Source organism: Ruditapes philippinarum, unplaced genomic scaffold, assembly GCF_026571515.1.
Source record: "Ruditapes philippinarum isolate M1 unplaced genomic scaffold, ASM2657151v2 ctg249_1_1_1_1, whole genome shotgun sequence".
In the NCBI taxonomy this organism is placed as follows: domain Eukaryota; kingdom Metazoa; phylum Mollusca; class Bivalvia; order Venerida; family Veneridae; genus Ruditapes; species Ruditapes philippinarum.
This window is the reverse complement of record NW_026857229.1, coordinates 199,342-221,339: the sequence shown is the minus strand read 5'-3', so window position 1 is coordinate 221,339 and position 21,998 is coordinate 199,342. Positions and strand designations below refer to the sequence as shown.

Sequence of the window (21,998 nt, the reverse complement as noted above, 5' to 3'; positions counted from 1 at the left end):
TACAATGTATTGTTAAATCTTAATGCTCTTAGACCTGACCCACGTGGGTCAAGTTAGGAAACCACCATTTTATTCTCTACAAGGAGAAAAGTTTTGTTCCTGTGACTGCCTAGTGTATTCAGTTTCAGGAAATTTACAGAATAATTGAATGAAAAATTAAAAATGAAGAAATGAAAATTTTGTCTGTTTTATAATCCCTTTGAAGTGTTGGTGGAAAGTAAAAAAAGAAAAAAAGAAAATATTACATAAATAGCTAAAAATTTCACATTAATTTCACATTTTTGTGAAGTGATATAAGGTTTGGTCATTTTGGTTCATGACCTACAGTCCACATTTTTGAACTTGCGTAAGACAAATATTGAAACATGTGAAAAAATCAATACAATATGTTTACAAATATCAATTTCTGTGATAATAACATATGACAAGGGGTACCTGCTCATAACACAACAAAATGATGTTCAAAATAATGTAATGTAAATGAAAAATGTAACCTTTTTTTTAATGTACATTATGTACTCTCTTGAGTGTTGAGTGTGTCAAGATCATGTGACAGTTGTATACTCTCTTGAGTGTTGAATGTCTCACGATCATGTGACAGTCGTATACTCTCTTGAGTGTTGAGTGTGTCAAGATCATGTGACAGTTGTGTACTCTCTTGAGTGTTGAGTGTGTCACGACCATGTGACAGTTGTGTACTCTCTTGAGTGTTGAGCGTGTCACGATCATGTAACAGTTGTATACTCTCTTGAGTGTTGAGTGTGTCACAATCATGTAACAGTTGTATACTCTCTTGAGTGTTGAGTGTGTCACAATCATGTAACAGTTGTGTACTCTCTTGAGTGTTGAGTGTGTCACAATCATGTAACAGTTGCGTACTCTCTTGAGTGTTGAGTGTGTCACAATCATGTAACAGTTGTATACTCTCTTGAGTGTTGAGTGTGTCACGATCATGTAACTGTTGCGTACTCTCTTGAGTGTTGAGTGTGTCACGATCATGTAACAGTTGTATACTCTCTTGAGTGTTGAATGTGTCACGATCATGTAACAGTTGTATACTCTCTTGAGTGTTGAATGTGTCACGATCATGTGACAGTTGTATACTCTCTTGAGTGTTGAATGTGTCACGATCATGTGACAGTTGTATACTCTCTTGAGTGTTGAATGTGTCACGATCATGTGACAGTTGTATACTCTCTTGAGTGTTGAATGTCTCACGATCATGTAACAGTTGTATACTCTCTTGAGTGTTGTATGTGTCACGATCATGTAACAGTTGTATACTCTCTTGAGTGTTGAGTGTGTCACGATCATGTGACAGTTGTATACTCTCTTGAGTGTTGAGTGTGTCACGATCATGTGACAGTTGTATACTCTCTTGAGTGTTGAGTGTGTCACGATCATGTAACGGTTGTGTACTCTCTTGAGTGTTGAGTGTGCCACGATCATGTGACAGTTGTGTACTCTCTTGAGTGTTGAGTGTGTCACGATCATGTGACAGTTGTGTACTCTCTTGAGTGTTGAGTGTGTCACAATCATGTGACAATTGTGTACTCTCTTGAGTGTTGAATGTCTCACGATCATGTGACAGTTGTATACTCTCTTGAGTGTTGAGTGTGTCTCCATCATGTAACTGTTGTGTACTCTCTTGAGTGTTGAGTGTGTCAAGATCATGTAACAGTTGTATACTCTCTTGAGTGTTGAATGTGTCACGATCATGTAACAGTTGTATACTCTCTTGAGTGTTGAGTGTGTCAAGAACATTTAACGGTTGTGTACTCTCTTGAGTGTTGAATGTGTCACGATCATGTGACAGTTGTATACTCTCTTGAGTGTTGAATGTGTCACGATCATGTGACAGTTGTGTACTCTCTTAAGTGTTGAATGTGTCACGATCATGTAACAGTTGTTTACTCTCTTGAGTGTTGAATGTGTCACGATCATGTGACAGTTGTGTACTCTCTTGAGTGTTGAGTGTGTCACGATCATGTGACAGTTGTGTACTCTCTTGAGTGTTGAGTGTGTCACAATCATGTGACAGTTGTGTACTCTCTTGAGTGTTGAGTGTGTCACGACCATGTGACAGTTGTATACTCTCTTGAGTGTGTCATGATCATGTAACAGTTGTATACTCTCTTGAGTGTTGAGTGTCTCACGATCATGTGACAATTGTGTACTCTCTTGAGTGTTGAATGTCTCACGATCATGTAACAATTGTGTACTCTCTTGAGTGTTGAATGTCTCACGATCATGTGACAATTGTGTACTCTCTTGAGTGTTGAATGTCTCACGATCATGTAACAATTGTGTACTCTCTTGAGTGTTGAATGTCTTACGATCATGTAACAATTGTGTACTCTCTTGAATGTTGAATGTCTCACGATCATGTGACAATTGTGTACTCTCTTGAGTGTTGAATGTCTTACGATCATTTAACAATTGTATACTCTCTTGAGTGTTGAATGTCTTACAATCATGTGACAGTTGTATACTCTCTTGAGTGTTGAGTGTGTCACGATCATGTAACAGTTGTATACTCTCTTGATTGTTGAATGTGTCACCATCATGTAACGGTTGTGTACTCTCTTGAGTGTTGAGTGTGTCACGATCATGTGACAGTTGTGTACTCTCTTGAGTGTTGAATGTCTCACGATCATGTAACAGTTGTTTACTCTCTTGAGTGTTGAGTGTGTCTCCATCATGTAACTGTTGCGTACTCTCTTGAGTGTTGAGTGTGTCAAGATCATGTAACAGTTGTATACTACTCTCTTGATTGTTGAATGTGTCACCATCATGTAACGGTTGTGTACTCTCTTGAGTGTTGAGTGTGTCACGATCATGTGACAGTTGTGTACTCTCTTGAGTGTTGAATGTCTCACGATCATGTAACAGTTGTATACTCTCTTGAGTGTTGAGTGTGTCTCCATCATGTAACTGTTGCGTACTCTCTTGAGTGTTGAGTGTGTCAAGATCATGTAACAGTTGTATACTCTCTTGAGTGTTGAATGTGTCACGACCATGTAACAGTTGTATACTCTCTTGAGTGTTGAGTGTGTCAAGAACATTTAACGGTTGTGTACTCTCTTTAGTGTTGAATGTCTCACGATCATGTGACAGTTGTATACTCTCTTGAGTGTTGAATGTGTCACGATCATGTGACAGTTGTGTACTCTCTTAAGTGTTGAATGTGTCACGATCATGTGACAGTTGTGTACTCTCTTGAGTGTTGAGTGTGTCACGATCATGTGACAGTTGTGTACTCTCTTGAGTGTTGAGTGTGTCACGATCATGTGACAGTTGTGTACTCTCTTGAGTGTTGAGTGTGTCACAATCATGTGACAGTTGTGTACTCTCTTGAGTGTTGAGTGTGTCATGATCATGTAACAGTTGTGTACTCTCTTCAGTGTTGAGTGTGTCACAATCATGTAACAATTTTGTACTCTCTTTTAAACATTTTCAGATCTTAAAGCTACTCTCCTCTAGATGGGCCAAAATATTTCATGAAAATCAATATTGAGAAAAATGTACTTAAATTTTAAAAAAGGTAAAAACATTCAAGATCCAAGTGATAAGTTACTTGTTAAATGTGGTTTAAGACTGCTTTTGCAGTATTTTTTCACCATATTTCTACTCCATTACTAACGCAGTAAGGGCTGTTTTTGCATATGTTGACCACTTTGTGGTAATTTTCTTGAATTGTTAGTGTTGATTGCAATATGTAAATTGCTTTATTTGTTCATCTCTTAATATTTTACTTTTAAATACATTTCCAAAATTTTTATGAAAATAGATATGAATCTGGAGGTGTGCTGCTTTAACCCGCATTTTAATCCTGATATGAAATAGAAAAGAAATAAAAACATCCTTTCTATTCACATCAGCTAAGTTTGTTTTTATGAGCCAAGAAAAAAGATGGCAGTAAAAATTCCACAAACTTTTTGAACATACCTGTACATGACAATAAGTAATAACTGAAGATGAACATTAAGGAGCATGATCATTTTAAAGATTTAATAGTCAACATTGTTCAGTGCATTTGCTCTCTAAAACCTTGAAGAACTAAAAATAATTCCATGCTACTATCAGAATATATTTTACTTCCTGATCATCTTGGGAGATTTTTACCATGTTTATAATCAAAGGGGTTAGATTTGAAAATAATTTTGTCTGGAATTTATGGTATTTAACAAATTGCTTGTGTTACTTTACTCATTTATAGCTGGTGATTGAATCCATATGGGATATACACAAATTATCATGGTGTTTGTAACAGATTCCAGCAGCACACCTGCTGAAATAATTACCTGTTGTGAATTGTTACACTTGAGAAAATATAACTATAATTATGAGAAGATGCATGCCTATGTGCCAATTTTGTCATTTCTTCAAAATATATATGTGCAAAATTTTGTTAAACTATTCACATAAAGGAGCCTAGAGCTGTGACTATAGGCTATCAGTTGTTTGCTGTTTGCTGATTGTACATATTTATATTATACTCTATGGCATAAAATACAACAAATACCACATTTGACTGTTTTAACATTAATTGACATACTAATACTCAAAAAATATTTTGATAAATTTATCAGCGATGAATTTATATTGCTTCCATAATCTAATGGTTGATTCTCGAAAGAGTTGTAATATACAATATCTCTTGTTGTAACAGACATGAATATTGCACATACACACAATAAAATGGTCTGGAACCAATTATTCTCTGCTATTTTAAGTAAGGTTTTATCAGTTTATCAATGATTTTGTGCATGTTCCATTCACTTTCAAGGTAATTTTACTAACATAATTATTTCATACAAGCATTTTTTAAAAATTCAGCTATTAATTTTTGCAGCAGATTTAAAGCTTTATTCTTTGAACTATAAAGTTGTTTCTATCTTATCACTCCATGCTCATTTATAACATTGTGAGGGATGTCCCTGGCCAAGTGGTTAAAGTCATTGACTTCAAACTACTTGCCCCCCACTGTTGTGTGTGGGTTCAAATCCCGTCAGAGACTTTGAATTCTTTCTTGTGAGGAAGCTATCCAGCTAGGTCTTGGAACGTGAGTGGTTCTACTCAGGTGCCCATTCATGCCTGAAATAATGTACAGTACCTGACCAGTAAAGCTGGAAAGTCTCCATATGACCTATACATGTGAACTTTCTTCGATGATCAAGTGGGAGATTTTACTTCAAAATTAGTCCAGTAATTGGTAAAATAAACTTTCCTTACAAAAATATATGCTGTAATAAAATGCAAAATCATTTGACTAGATACAATTATATACAGTTGTATTTTCATAATAATAGGAATTATTTTAACTCTCTGCTATTTAAATACACTGAGCACATTAAGAAGTTACGGCTTTAATTCATATTTGATTCATAAATTATTTTAAGTTGAAGTAAAATATAAGCTGAAAATGGAGGAATGTTTCACAGTACAAAAACAGCATAAGATTTGAGCCTATTTTGATTCTATGGAACATCAATGTAGTGCAGCTGTCATAATTTCTTGCCTCATTTACTGTATGTGTGTCAGTAAGGATATATTTAAGTGGAAGGGTGAGAAAAAAAGGATCGGAAATGGTACAGACATGTTATTACAGGCAGCTACAGTAGATGATGATTTTTCTGTGGGAGTGAATTTCATGGTTTTGACAGAGCAGTTTACAGGGAAATTACTTGCACATGAATTTGAATGAAAATATTTACTTTCTTGTATATAATGTCAATAAATTATTTTGTAATAAAAGCAGTCGTTGGTGATAATTTGGGGAAAGAAGTAAATTTTTGTAAAGCCTGAGTAATGGTCATTATAATGATATTAAAATTTTCACATTATACAAGAACATATGTATTGCTTAATTGTAACAAAAGATACATATACTGTATATTTAATTTTTGACAGTGGGTTCATACAGATCTACTTATGATAAATCAGTACAATTAGTTTCTCAGTTTGTTATTATGTAGCATTATTTTGTTCCCAATCTTTGACAAAACAGTGCTGCTAAATGAATATTGTTTTGAATGTTTTTTTTCTTTTTTAACTCATTTTTTTTCAAGAGTCAGATGCGTTCTACCTATTACACCAGCTATTAATTTTCAGATGCAAAGGTCAAGGTCAATGGTACCTTTGATAAACAAAACATAAATTAATCAATAAACTAAAGTGCCCTCTACTAATTATTCACCATCCAGCACTGGAACAGCTTTTATTTCCTGCAAACGTATTAAACTTTAATACATGTACATTTTTTCTGATCCCCTCTTACAATAATGTAATAGACATATTTTAAGATAAAGAGATAAAAAAACATGTTTTTTATTTTCATTCATTGATAACCCCCTGTAGAATGTTTAATGTGATAGTGTATCAAACTATGGTTTACTATAGTGATGAAATGTTGACATTAGAGAATATAATTATTCTGACAGGAAACTGACAGCATATAGACAAAAAACAGAACAACAGCTGTCAGTGGGTGTTACCCTTTAATCTCATCTTTTAAATTGAATCTGTTTAATCAATTATCAGTTTCAGTGTTGTAAAAAAAACACAGTACAGTATTCATATGAGCCGCGTCACGACAATACCAACATAATCATCAGGCTTTGCGACCAGTATGGATCCAGACCAGCCTGCGCATCCGCGCAGTCTGATCAGGATCCATGCTGTTCGCTATCAGCTTCTCTACTTGTTATAGGGTTTGTAAGCCAACAGCATGGATCCTGATCAGACTGCGCAGATGTGCAGGCTAGTCTGGATCCAATGCTGGTCACAAACACACTATGTTGGTTTTGTCGTGACGTGGCTCAAATATATTAAAAGCCAAAATTTTCTTTAAATAGGAATGGGATGAGATTGTTGAATTTAATTAACATTATGATTTTTTTATATTTTAATTGAAACATTATTTAAGCTAGATTGTACTGAAGTCAGCTAGAAACCCCGCCAGTTCGAACTGAACAATACTATTGATATATCCTATATAAAAAGCCCAATGTAGAACCATAACTCTATTTTGCATAATTTTAGGGTATTTGCCCTTTCTTTTCTTTAATTTATTTGATTCTAGTTTATAACTCTTAAAATATTTGAGATTTTTCCTCAAAATTTCATAGTTGTACTTATTTCATTTATCATGTTTATGCCGGTCAGAAGCACACTGTTTTTACAACAAAGCTCTCTTGAATATGATTTTGGAGTTATTGACCACTGTAATTTGGCCACTTTTAATATTTCTAGGATCAAAACTAAAGAAGTATGTTGAAAGATATACACATTGATATATCTCAGTCGATAAAACTACATAAATAATAAATGGTCACCTGTAAGTGCAGTAATGGGTTAAGTCCTTCTAAATTAAATAGAAATTATTCAGGTTATTGCACTTATAAGGTGAAGCATTGTCCAAAAAGCATTATTTTCTTTAGCATTATGTAAGATGATTAAACTGAAAGATGATTAAAGAAATCAAATTGAAACTTCATACATTGATAGGTCTCATTAAGGAAAACTGCTTTCTCTTAAAGAGCTTGATTATTTCTCTTAAATTCTCTTTTGCATAATTTAAGATTTTCTTGGCTTTTTGCTATTTTTCCTATTTAATTTTTGGGGGAAACATGAATCTGAATGTGCAATTAAGTGATTTGAATAATTCGATGAGGCAATTGTCAATTTATGGAATTTGCTTGTTTGACATTTCTATTCAAGGGGTAAAGCATCCATATGTGCAATAAAACTTCATTGATTGATAAAACACTAATATCTAATTCTTGATTTATCTTTGTCTGACTGTGACTGATTGGGGTATTGATAATCACATCAAGGAAACTATGTCTTCCACATACTTTTTAGCTCACCTGTCACAAAGTGACAAGGTAAGCTTTTGTGATCGCAGTTTGTCCGCCTCTCTCCATCCGTCTGTCAACCATCCGTAAACTTTTACTTTAAACCAACATCTCTTCAAAAACTACTAAGCCAATTTCATCCAAACTTCACAGGAATGTTCCTTTGGTGGTCACAATTGAAAATTGTTCAAAGAATTTCTATTATCAGTTTAAGATTTAGATTCTAACACTCACGTGATTTTGTCACTATAGACAAAGAAGGAAAAAAACTGGTGTTAAACTGCCAATAAACACCGGTTAGGGACTACTTGTATATTCGCTGTTATATTTTCACCCTCGATTGTATAGTTTACAAAGCATTTTAAAGCAACAATAAAAAGCATTTTTATTTATATTTTCAGTTCGTATAATGTTTTCTTTTCATACAATACCGAAATAATATCTCACATGCACTAACGCCACATATTAGATCCATATCAGTTAATAAATATTTTGACAAAACGGCGCCAATCCGTAAGCAGCGTAATGACGTCATCCTAAATAAACAACTCATTCATAAACAAGCTGACGTTATTTCATACATACAAGAAAGATAAATGGGGCACTGATGTAAACACAATACGACGTAAGTTTTTATTGTTGAAAACTTGATAAAATAACGTTTTTTTTCTTATTATTTCTTTTGTTGATAATTTCTATATCTTCGCAACAGTAGGGTGCGAAAATCGAACAGCGTTTAATAATATACGAAAATTGGGCACCGGAAGTTATTTCCGCTTAAAAAATAATATTAGTGATTTTCCTTATTTTATCGTGTTAGAATCGAAATAACATCGGCCGGAGAGGTGTATATCGGCTATTTAACACCGGTTTGGAGTTTTAATGCGCCGTGGTCAATTCCTACGCATCAAAACTCCAAACCGGTGTTAAATAGCTGATCTACACCTCTCAGGCCGATGTTATTTCTTAATTTTATGTCTGCTTTTTTATAGTTCACAATATTACTTTTCCTAATTTCATGGAGATTTTTATATTCAGGTGGGCGATTTCAGGGCAATCATGGCCCTCTTGTTTAGTATACTAAAAGTATACTTATGGACCCATATAGGTAGATTACTTTTGATTTTCTAAATTGTAATATACTAGCTGAAGGTAAAGAAATTTCATTCCAATTTTGAAACTATTATGATTGGAATATGATAGAAATATTATTATGTATATTTTCAGTGGAGAATAGTTTCTTTGAGGTAATTGAGAGTTATCGTAGAAGGTTGGAGACACATTCTTCTCAATGTCACAGAAATTCTGGTCCATCAATTCCAGACTGCTACCATGACAACTGGAACTCTCAGAATGGTTACTATGGCAACTGTCCTATAAATGGCAACATAGAAGGTGGTTATGGCTGGCAAACAAGTGGGTTTGACAATATGGTATGTGTTGCATGATAATAATTTTTAGATATCATTTCACTGTTATAAAACTGATGCATGTTATATTTTCATTCCCCCTTGTGTTGACAATAAACAAGATTGCAACCAAAGATTATTGAAAGTAATAATAGTCTGTGTATACAATGTAGAATAACTTATAATCTTTGACCTATCTCTGTATGTCTGTTGTTAGAAAGACTAGAGCAATTTTAACTTAGATGGTAAATTTTTAACAAATAATTTCATATGATTGACATATTGTGTAGACAATAACATAATTATAATGAAGTTGAACATTTCAATATCTACTTGAACAATGTCAATGACTTCTTTTATTTATTTTGGCTTTAAAAATTCCTTTGATACCTGCCAATTATAAATATTTTTGTGTCAATTATATATAAAATATATGAATTGATGATTTTTTTCTTGACAGCTTTCATTTGATTTAGTCTGTACATGACAGGGTGAATAATTCAAAGATTTTCAGGTCAATTTAGAGGTGAATAACTTGAAATTCCTTGTAATGTTTATACACACTTTGTATATTTTATTTACAGAACAGTGCAGTTAAAGCTAATGTGGAGTCACCTTTACGTAGCAAAGCATGGCAACCAAAACCACCAAATGACCTTGACCTTGGTATGAACTGGATGACCTGCAGTCAGAATGCCTATGACCTTGACCTTTATGCAAAGGAATTGTATGAATTTGAACAAAAGAGGATGGCAGATTGTATGAATGGACTTCAACATTCACAAACAAGTTGGTTACATGGAAAACTTGCACCAAATACAGGTAAATAAAGCATAAATATGTATGTAGGCTTTGATAAAAAACTGTAGTTAGTTTTTAGTTCGGCAGAGTAGGTAGCTATAACCTCATACATATTCTTTTGAATCTGTTCCTCAAACAACCTGTGCTGAGCAATTAGTGTAGGTTTCATGCTTAATAAAGTCATGGCTTCCCCTGACATAGTTTATACCCACATAGCTAGCAATACTTAGATTACTAGTCTGATGCATTTAACACTTGGACATTTCTAACTCTTTCGTTTAGTTTAGAACATGGTGCACCAAGTCTCTGTGTTATTTTTTAGAGAACTGAAAATAAGGTGCATATCAATTCTGAAGTTTTATTACAGCTTTTGGAAAATAAGATATTTTCATATACATGTAAATCCTGCAAGATTACTACAGAAATTTCACAATACAATATATTTTTTCACAATTCTACAATAGAAATTTCACCAGACTACTGTAGAAATTTCACCAGACTACTGTAGATATTTCACCAGACTATAATAGAAATTTCCCCATTGTACAATAAAAATTTTACCTTTTTTTTTACCATTCTAAAATAGAAATTTCAACATTCTACAAAAGAAATTTCACCAGTTTACAATAGAAATTTCACCAGACTATAATAGAAATCCAACAGTCTAGAAATGTTTACACTGAGTGAGAATATGAAAACTCACAGACAACTAGTGACAACAAAGTCAGTATATAGTAGCTTGAGTAATTTCCCTTGTAATATGTAACACAAGTAAAATGGTTTCCTGCGGGCAACGTTTTTAATGATATAAATATATTTCATTTAACTATTTTCAATGGGGGGGGGGGGGCGAGGATAAATAAACGTTTGTATCAGGAATATAGTTGACAGTAATCGATTAATATAGAAGAAGGTCTTTAGAAAATGGTGACCGTTGATGACCGGAGAAGGTCGAACATAAAACAATTATTTCTTTTTTAAGAAAATAATTAAATAGGCCTTCCATTTTATGAATAATTCCGAGCAAAAAAAAAAAAATAAAGTAAACACACAAGTATTTATTATGGCAGATGCCACTACGAATATTTTAATTTTGTAGATTTTCAGTATAAACAATTTATTGTTTGTAACATTTTGAGATACATATTAAAACATTGATAATTTTCAAACACATCATTCAAGTTTTTCCACCTGAAACGGTAACATAATTATAGAAAATTAAAAATATCACGTAATAGTTTTTTGTTCTTAATTAGGTGTCTTTTTCCCTAGAGGATTATCCGTAACGTACCGGCAAACGGTATTTATCCAGGTTTCCGAAAAGGTCAATTAACCAATCATGTACGGTTTACAGATCACATGCTCCTCCATGTACCGAAAACAGGTCACGTGCTCCTCCATGCCTCAAAAGTTAAACGCGTACCACAGAGAGACCGCAGGGAATAATATTTTATGCATCAGCAAAGGATTTCATCTGGTTGCAATATTAATATTGAACAGCCTGTAATTAATGTAAGGGATTTTTAATGTAAATAAACATTATAGTATGGTTTTGGGACCTGTTGAATTGATACTGATCTAACATTGATTAGTTACATCATTTTTGCTTAAACTAAAGTATTACGGTCCTTAAAGTTTTTTTCAGGACTTTACATTCAGACATACAGGCAAAATCAAAACTGTTCGATAGAATTTCTTTGAACTAGGCATTTTGTTAGCATGTTGTTGGTCAATGACACCCAACTTATTTTTTGCTCCAAATATTTATAACACTCAGATATTTGTTGATATTTTGTAAAAATTCTAGAACTAACATTTTTTGGATATTTTGTATCGAAACTGCAGCCAAAATGATGAGAAAAATGTTCTTTTTTTGACAAACAAGCAAATTCTTTAAAAACAAATGTTTTTAGCAACCGTGTTTACTGTTTACAGCTTTGTTTTGGTTCTACTGTTTAGTAAAGGTGATATAACTTTTATAACTAATAATATACAATGTATTATGATCATACTAAATCTCCTAGAACTAGATAAACTTTTTTCTTCAAGAAATATTTTGTAAGAATATCCAGATGGCACTTTTTATTGCTTTCATCAATATTTGAAAAAGTACCCTTTGTAGACCAATCCACTTTAAATCAATTTCAACAAGATAAAATGTCTATGATGCAAAACTTACTTTAGTGTAAAAAAACTGATATTTTAAAAAGTAAATCATTAATAAAATAGTTGAGTACATGAAGGAAATGCAATAATAATGTAATTCATTTAATGGGCAACAATAAAACTTTATGGCTTATGTAGCTTAATTATATAAATATATAATACAGATATGGATATATTAAACTTCATGTAGATATTATAAAAAATAATTATTTCTATTCATACATGAATTCTCCATTATTATCTACATGTGTCCTATATATAGAATATTGTAATTATGTTTATTAGCTGTTCTCAGATTTCCTTAATGAATCAAACAGGACAATTAAAGGCAATTTATCAAATAATTTATTTCAGTATATGAGAATATATAGTTATCCTTCTAAAGGATGTAACTTATATATTGTGGTTTGACAGTTTCATTATGTTAAGTGTTGTTTTAGTTCTGGTATATACAACTTCACTAGTAGATTCAACATGTATAATAACTGTGGCATATCTTATCAAGTATTTCCACTTACTGACATTGTCATATTTAGAATGATGTCAATGAAAATTTAGTGATCAGAGTGCGTCAAGAGGCATTTCCTGTAAACCAGGAAGTTTTACTACAATAGTATACAAACTTCTGCCTCATTTATATCTTGTCCTTGTGTAAACAAAGTGCAAAGTGGTCTCCCCTGTATAATTACTAAAAATGTAATGGATACAAAAGTTCTATCTTCACTGACAACAAACTTGATTATCTTCATAATGGCTTAATCTACAACAATATGTAAAGTTTTCCGTTCAATATGAAAATAAGAAAATACAATTTCTGTAGACAGTAGTTTTCTACCATTACTAGCCTGTACAGTATAATTGCTTTTGTAGAATGATCATATAAAAATCTTCACAATTTGATTGAAAAATGTTATATAAAAGAGTAATGAATCCTCAGAGACAGACATTTATATGTTACAGTATGCTAATGTACAAACATGATTATATTTGTCAAGTGTTTCAACAATGAAGTTCTTTTACATGACCCATGTCATGTACTGTTAAGGATGAATCATCTGGTAATATTTTCCTGATTAACAATGAGAAACAGTAGATGTATTATAAATATACTGCTGGGTGATTATAGCAAACTTCTACATGTAGTATTATATTTTATAACATGTAGTATTTTTTATGCTCTCCGAAGGGAGAGCATAATTATAGTCACCACCTTGTCAGTCTGTCCGTACGAACCCAGAGGTACTTGTGTGACTTGGGGTAAATTCTCTTTAATCCTATTCATTCCGTTTTTACTTGTGTGTCTTTTTAGCTCACCTGTCACAAAGTGACAGGGTGAGCTTTTGTGATCGCTTTTCGTCAGGCGTCCGTCCGTCGTCCGTCCGTCCATCGTCCGTCCGTCGTCCGTCCGTAAACTTTTACTTTAAATGACATCTCCTCATAAACCACTAAGCCAATTTCATCCAAACTTCACAGGAATGTTCCTTTGGTCACCTTTAAAAATTGTTCAAAGAATTTAATTCCATGCAGAACTCTGGTTGCCATGGCAACCGAAAGAAAAAACTTTAAATATCTTCTTTTAAAAAACCCTAAGACCTAGAGCTTAGATATTTGGCATGAAACATCTTCTAGTGAGTGTCTACAAAGTTTGTTCAAATAAAATCCCTGGGGTCAAAATTGGCCCCGCCCCAGGGGGTCATTGATTTTCCCTATATGCATATAGTAAAAACTTAAAAATTCTTCTAAAGAACCCAAAGAGCTAGAGCTAAGATATTCAGCATAAAACATCTTCTAATGAGTGTGTACCAAGTTTGTTCAAATAAAAGCCCTGGGGTCAAAATTGGCCCCACCCCAGGGGGTTATTGATTTTCCCTATATGCATATAGTAAAAACTTAAAAATTCTTCTTTTAAAGAACCCAAAGAGCTAGAGCTAAGATATTCAGCATGAAACATCTTCTAATGAGTGTGTACCAAGTTTGTTCAAATAAAAGCACTGGGGTCAAAATTGGCCCCTCCCCAGGGAGTCATTGATTTTCCCTATATGCATATAGTAAAAACTTACAAAATCTTCTTTGAAAGAACTCAAAGAGCTAGAGCTAAGATATTTAGCATGAAACATCTTCTAATGGGTGTCTACCAAGTTTGTTAAAAAAAAAAGCCCTGGGGTCAAAATTGACCCGCCCCGGGGGTCATTGATTTTCCTTATATGTGTATAGCAAAAACTTAAATAATCTTCTTTGAAAAAACCCAAATAGCTAGAGTTAAGATATTAAGCATGAAACATCTTCTAGTGAGTGTCTACAAAGTTTGTTCAAATAAAAGCCCTGGGGTCAAAATTGGCCCCGCCCCGGGGGGTCTTGATTTTCCCTATATGCATATAGTAAAAATTTAAAAAATCTTCTTTGAAAAAACCTAAATAGCTAGAGTTTAGATATTTGGCATGAAACATGTTCTAGTGAGTGTCTACCAAGTTTGTTCAAATAAAATCCCTGGGGTCAAAATTGGCCCCGCCCCAGGGGGTCATTGATATTCCCTATATGCATATAGTAAAAACTTAAAAATTCTTCTTTTAAAGATCCCAAAGAGCTAGAGCTAAGATATTCAGCATGAAACATCTTCTAATGAGTGTGTACCAAGTTTGTTCAAATAAAAGCCCTGGGGTCAAAATTGGCCCCGCCCCAGGGGGTCACTGATTTTCCCTATATGCATATAGTAAAAACTTACAAAATCTTCTTTGAAAGAACTCAAAGAGCTAGAGCTAAGATATTCAGCATGAAACATCTTCTAATGGGTGTCTACCAAGTTTGTTCAAATAAAAGCCCTGGGGTCAAAATTGGCCCTGCCCCGGGGGTCATTGATTTTCCTTATATGTGTATAGCAAGAACTTAAATAATCTTCTTTGAAAAAACCCAAATAGCTAGAGTTTAGATATTAAGCATGAAACATCTTCTAGTGAGTGTCTACAAAGTTTGTTCAAATAATAGCCCTGGGGTCAAAATTGGCCCCACCCCGGGGGGGTCATAGATTTTGCCTATATGCATATAGTACAAACTTAAAAAATCTTCTTTTAAAAAAACCCAATGAGCTAGAGCTTAGAAGTTTAGCATGAAATATCTTCTTATGGATGTCTACAAAGTTTGTTCAAATAAAAAGCCCTTGGGTGAAAATTGGCCCTGCTGGGGGGGGGGGGGGGGGGCAAGGGAGGGGGAACGGGGGGCGGGTGAGATCATTGTTTTTCATTACATGTGTGTAGTAAAAACTTAACATTGTGAAACATCTTCTAATGAGTGTCTTCCAAGTTTGTTCAAATAAAAGCTCTGGGGTTTAAACTGGCCCCGCTCCGGGGGCCTATATACAGGTGAGCGACTTCAGGGCCATCATGGCCCTCTTGTTTAATGCCTTGTGTGACTAAAAATGGCCAAAAAGATCAAAGGAAAAGTCACATAAGAACCATTTTGTGAGTACGTCCGTCCGTTGTTTTGTCCGGAGCATTACTTGAAAACCCTTGGAATTTATTTGTTTAAACTTCATACAGTGGTAGAGGGCATTGAGAGGGAGTGCAATGTCAAAGAACAATAACTCTATTTTGCCCGGTTTTTTAATTATCTCCCCTTATAGAAAAATCTTGTCCGGGACATAACTCTAAAACTATAAGAGATATCAACATGAAACTTTGTAGGTGAATAGATCTTAATGGGTAGATGTTCAGTGCACAAGAACCATAACTCTATTTTGCCCGGTTTTTGAATGATCTCCCCTTATAGAAAAAATCTTGTCCGGGACATAACTCTAAAACTATAAAAGATATCAACATGAAACTTTGTATGGGTATAGACCTCAATTGGTAAATGTGCAGTGCACAAGAACCATAACTCTTTTTTTGCCTAATTTTGAAGTTATTGTCCTTTGTTTATTTTAACACTTTGTTCGGAACATAACTCTAAAACTATAAGACATATCGAGATGAAACATTATAGGTAGATAGATCTCATTGAGTAGAAGTGCAGTGCAAAAGAACCATAACTCTGTTAAGCCTCATTTTTTTAATTATCTCCCCTTTTAGAAAAATCTTGTCCAGGACATAGCTGTAAAACTATAAGAGATATCAACATGAAACTTTGTAGGTAGATATATCTCAATGGGTAGATGTGCAGTGCACAAGAATCATAACTCTGCCTTGCCTAATTTTGGAGTTATTGCCCTTTGTTTATTTTTACTTTTTGAACTTTGTCTGGGACATTACTCTAAAATTATAAGAGATATCAACATGAAACTTTGTTGGTAGATAGATCTCATTGAGTAAAAGTGCAGTACAAAAAAAACCATAACTCTGTTTTGCCCAATTTTTGAATTATCTCCCCTTTTAAAAAAATCTTGTCCGGGAAATAACTCTAAAACTACAAGAGATATCAACATGAAACTTTGTAGGTAGATGGATCTCAATGGGTAGATGTGCAGTGCACAAGAACTTGAACTCCGCCTTGCCAAATTTTGTAGTTATTGCCCTTTGTTAGTCCCCTACCGGTTTACCGGAGGGGACTTTAGGTTTACCCTCCGTCCGTCTGTCCGTCTGTCCGTCCGTCAGTCCGTCTGTCCGTCCGTCAGTCCGTCCGTCCACAAAACTGGATCCCGCGATAACACAAAAAGTACTGAAAATATTTTAATGAAACTTGATATATGGATAGATGGCAGTATGGAGATTATGCACGTCTTTTTCTTTTCTTCCTATGTTGAAAATTCTGGTTGCTATGGCAACAAATAGACTGAAAATATGGCAAATTTTACACATAACCTGGATCCCGCAAATAACGCAAAAAGTACTGAAATATTTTTATGAAACTTGATATATGGATAGATGGCAAGTATGGAGATTATGCACGTCTTTTTCTTTTCTTCCTATGTTGAAAATTCTGGTTGCTATGGCAACAAATAGACTGAAAATATGGCAAATTTTACACATAACCTGGATCCAGTGATAACACAAAAAGTACTGAAAATCTGTTTATGAAACTTGCCATATGGGTATATGGCAGTATGGAAATTATGCACATCCTTTTCTTATCTTGCTATGTTGAAAAATTCTGGTTGCTATGGCAACAAATAGACTGAATTTCAAGATTTCTGATTCTAGGTTTTTAAGTTTTTTTCACTATAAGTTCTTTATTTCTTAAGGTATTTTCTTCAAACTTTAAATATAAGTTGCTTGTAATCAACCACATCATATGTGACAAGGTTTACAACTCTAGCACAAAATTTATCAGAATTACCTCCCTTGAACTTAAAATTTTCATGAAAAAAAACATTGTTTTTTTTAATAACTTTTTTTTCTGAATGTATCTACTTCAAACTTCATATAAAATGTTTCTTATTATCACTCAACATTTGTGAGTGTTCAATACTCTAGCAAGACTTTTTCCAGAATTATGCCCCTTTTGAACTTAGACTTTTTTTTCGAGAAATTGGTAATTTTTACTCCAACTTCTTCAATCATGATAGGATTTTAAAAATGTTATATTTTGATAACAGGGATGTTTAAAAAATAACTTTAGAGTGTCCTTCAGTCCGTCTGTCTGTGGCCCTTCAGAATGTTGCTTGGGCTCTTACCGGTAGGGGACTTATGGATTGCTTGCAATACTATGATAATTGCTTGTTCAATTTTACATTTTGAACTTGTCCGGGACACAACTGGGAAACCATAAGAGGTATCAACAAGAAACTTTGTAGGTTGATAGATCACATTGATTAGAAGTGCAGTGCAAAGAACAATAACTCTGCCTTGCCTAATTTTGAAATTATTGCACTTTTAACTTTTTCCAGGGACATAACTCTGAAACTACAAGAGGTGTACTTTCCTGTGTCCAAAACCTATTCGGGGAGCATCACCTGGCTCAAACCGGGCTCTTGTTTAATATAATAATTTAACATAAATACCACCACACGGAAGTGTAATAAATCCATTTAATAAAAACAATATAACACTAGTGTAATAACACTTTGATGTGACGTCATTTGCGTTATATATAAACATAGTGTTAAAGCATGCTAATGTTAGTGTTACTATATGTGCGTCAATGAATAATGATTCATTTTTGCTTCAAACCATTCTTATTTTGAATATGTGATAAATAGAATATAAAAATAGTGAAGATTTAATACTAAATATATTGAACTTGTTGAATAAATTCATTATTATGTCAACACTCATTCAATATTCTCAATGTACTACATGTTATAAGAATCTTACACTGGCTGCCGGTACAGACCGGAATATCTAGCACGAGGGTAACTGTTTACGGCGGTAATGAGGCTCTGCCGTGTTTCCGCTTTACAATTACCCGAGAGCTAGATATACCCCTCTGCACGGACAGCTGATGTTTGATTCTTTTTCTAACATATCATACATCAATTATTTTCAGAACAGAAATTACGAAAATGGATATTCTCATTACACAGTTTTTTCTTATAGTAGAATATGAACTTACAACTTCATTCATAATGGTTAAGTGACGTCATCCTAAGAACGCAATTCAGGCGCGCGGCAATGACGTCATTTAACGCGACCTGTCTAACATGGGGGGTATAAGATAGAGTTTGTTAGCACCGATGTAAACAGAAGATAATCCTGTCTGATGTTCAAGAAAGTATTTATCTTTAATTACATGTAGTATTATCTTTAATTACATGTAGTATTATCTTTAATTACATGTAATTTTATCTTTAATTACATGTAGTATTATCTTAAATTACATGTAATTTTATCTTTAATTACATGTAGTATTTTCTTAAATTACATGTAATTTTATCTTTAATTACATGTAGTATTTTCTTTAATTACATGTAGTATTATCTTTAATTACATGTAGTATTATCTTTAATTACATGTAGTATTATCTTTAATTACATGTAGTATTATCTTTAATTACATGTAGTATTATCTTTAATTACATGTAGTATTATCTTTAAGTACATGTAGTATTATCTTTAATTACATGTAGTATTTTCTTTAATTACTTGATTGTAGTATTATCTTTAATTACATATAGTATTTTCTTAAACTACATGTAGTATTACCTACATGTGGTAATAACTTTAATTACATGTAGTATTATAGAGTCACCTCTACGGAGTAGTGGTGACATATAGGGATCAATTCTCCGTCGTCTGTATGTCTGTCTGTCTGTCAGTCTATCAGTCCATCCGTTCGTCACAAAACTTGTCTGGACTAATCCTCATAAACTACTAGTGCAATTTCATCCAAACTTTACAGGAATGATCAGTACCAAGTTTAGTTATGCATATTGTCAGCATTTTTTGGTTCAATGATATTTGTTTGAGTTATAGCCCTTTAATAATTTTTATTTTTAAAGTTTGTCCTGAATACTCCTTTTTTACCACTAATGCAATTTCAATGAAACTTTACAGGATTGATCTGTAGTTCAAGTCCTTGCACATATTACACGGGTTTTCTGGTTGAATGATTTTTGGACTAGTTATGGCCATTTAATAAAAAAGTGTTTTTTGTGCCCCCACTTTAGTGGCGGGCATTTAGATTTACCCTTGTCCGTCCGTCCGTCCATCCGTCTGTCTATCCTTCCGTCCGTCCGTTCACTTTTGTGTCGCACGTAACTCAAAAAGTATTTGACCTAGAGTCATGAAACTTTACAGGAATGTTGTTCATTATGTGTAGTTGTGCACCTGGGTATTTTCGTCTGGATATTTTTTTTTAGTATTTTTAGAGTTATTGCCCTTGACTTAGTAAAATTTTGCAATTTTTAACTTGTGTCGCATGTAACTCAAAAATTATTTGACCTAGAGTCATGAAACTTTACAGGAATGTTGATCAGCATGTGTAGTTGTGCACCTGGGTATTTTCGTCTGGATATTTTTAGTATTTTTAGAGTTATTGCCCTTGACTTAGTAAAATTTTGCAATTTTCAACTTGTGTCGCATGTAATTCATAAAGGATTTGACCTAGAGTCATGAAACTTTACAGGAATGTTGATCAGCATGTGTAGTTGTGCACCTGGGTATTTTCGTCTGGATATTTTTAGTATTTTTAGAGTTATTGCCCTTGACTTAGTAAATTTTGCAATTTTCAACTTGTGTCGCATGTATCTCAAAAAGTATTTGACCGAGAGTCATGAAACTTTACAGGAATGTTGATCAGCATGTGTAGTTGTGCACCTTGGTATTTTCGTCTGGATTTAGTATTTTTAGAGTAATTGCCCATGACTTAGTAAAATTTTGCAATTTTCAACTTGTGTCGCATGTAACTCAAAAAGGATTTGACCTAAAGTCATAAAACTTTACAGGAATGTTGATCAGCATGTGTAGTTGTGCACCTGAGTATTTTTCGTCTGGATATTTTTAGTATTTTTAGAGTTATTGCCCTTGACTTAGTAAAATTTTGCAATTTTCAACTTGTGTCGCTTATAACTCAAAAACTATTTGACCTAGAGTCATGAAACTTTACAGGAATGTTGATCAGCATGTGTAGTTGTGCACCTGGGTATTTTTGTCTGGATATTTGTATTTTTAGAGTTATTGCCCTTGACTTAGTAAAATTTTGCAATTTTCAACTTGTGTCGCATGTAACTCAAAAAGGATTTGACCTAGAGTCATGAAACTTTACAGGAATGTTGATCAGCATGTGTAGTTGTGCACCTGGGTATTTTCGTGTGGATTTATATAGTATTTTTAGAGTTATTGCCCTTGACTTGGTAAAATTTTGCAATTTTCAACTTGTGTCGCATGTAACTCAAAAAGGATTTGACCTAGAGTCATGAAACTTTACAGGAATGTTGATCAGCATGTGTAGTTGTGCACTTGGGTATTTTCGTCTGGATTTATTTAGTATTTTTAGAGTTATGTCATGTAACTCAAAAAGGATTTGACATAGAGTCATTAAACCTTAAGGGAAGGTTGCTCAGCATATTTAGTTTTGCACCTGGGGTTTCGCTTGTGGATTTATCCAGTATTTATAGAGTTATTTCCCTTGACTTAGTAAAAACCGTTTCATTATGTTGTTATTTGTTCCTTGAGTGCTTGAGTTAGAATCAACCAACTTTGCAGGAATAATGATCAACATCACTAAATTACAGGAATAATGATTCACATCACTGTGAAGCTTAGAATGAACCTGGGACTTTGCATGTGGATTTTTTTTCAGTTTTGTTAGAGTTATTGACCTTGACTTACAGTAGTATAAATTTACAATTTTCAACTTGTTCATGCATAGCTCAAAAAGTATTTCACTTGTAGGCCTGAAAGTTTACAAGAATGTTGGTCAGCATGTGTACTTATGCACCTTGGGGTTTGCTTGTGGATTTATTCAGTATTTATAAAGTTCTTGCCCTTTACTTAGTAAAAGATTTTTAGTTTTCAAAAAAAGATTGGCAGAACAGTGGCGCGGTGGGGGCACCCGTGTCCTATGGACACATTTCTAGTTTTCTGTGTGTTGCCTGATACACAAAAGCTTGTCCGGACTACTTTTCAAAAACTACAGGTGCAATTTCAGGAATGATCAGAACAAGTCTAGTTGTGCATATCATCGGCCTTTTATGGTTCAATGAATTTTGTTAGAGTTATGGCCCTTTAATTATTTTATTTTTAAAGTTTGTCCAGACTACTTCTTATATACCACTAATTCAATTTCAATGAAACTTTACAGGATTGATTGGTAGGTCAAGCACTTGCGCATATTACAGGGTTTTCCGCTTGAATGATTTTAAGCCTAGTTATGGCCCTTGAAATAATGAAGTTTGT

At 33.7% G+C, this 21,998-nt stretch overlaps 1 protein-coding gene across 5 annotated transcripts in view; it reads left to right on the top strand.

Annotated features, from left to right (window-relative positions):
- LOC132749123 (rap1 GTPase-activating protein 1-like) overlaps positions 1 to 21,998 on the top strand; it is a 230,017-nt gene that overhangs the window by 21,741 nt on the left and 186,278 nt on the right. For all 5 annotated transcript variants that reach the window (XM_060738809.1, XM_060738813.1, XM_060738811.1 and 2 more), the window contains exons 2-3: positions 9,087 to 9,292; positions 9,853 to 10,090. In XM_060738809.1, the coding sequence (XP_060594792.1) occupies positions 9,087 to 9,292; positions 9,853 to 10,090 (444 nt within the window). The remainder of the gene's footprint in view (positions 1 to 9,086; positions 9,293 to 9,852; positions 10,091 to 21,998) is intronic.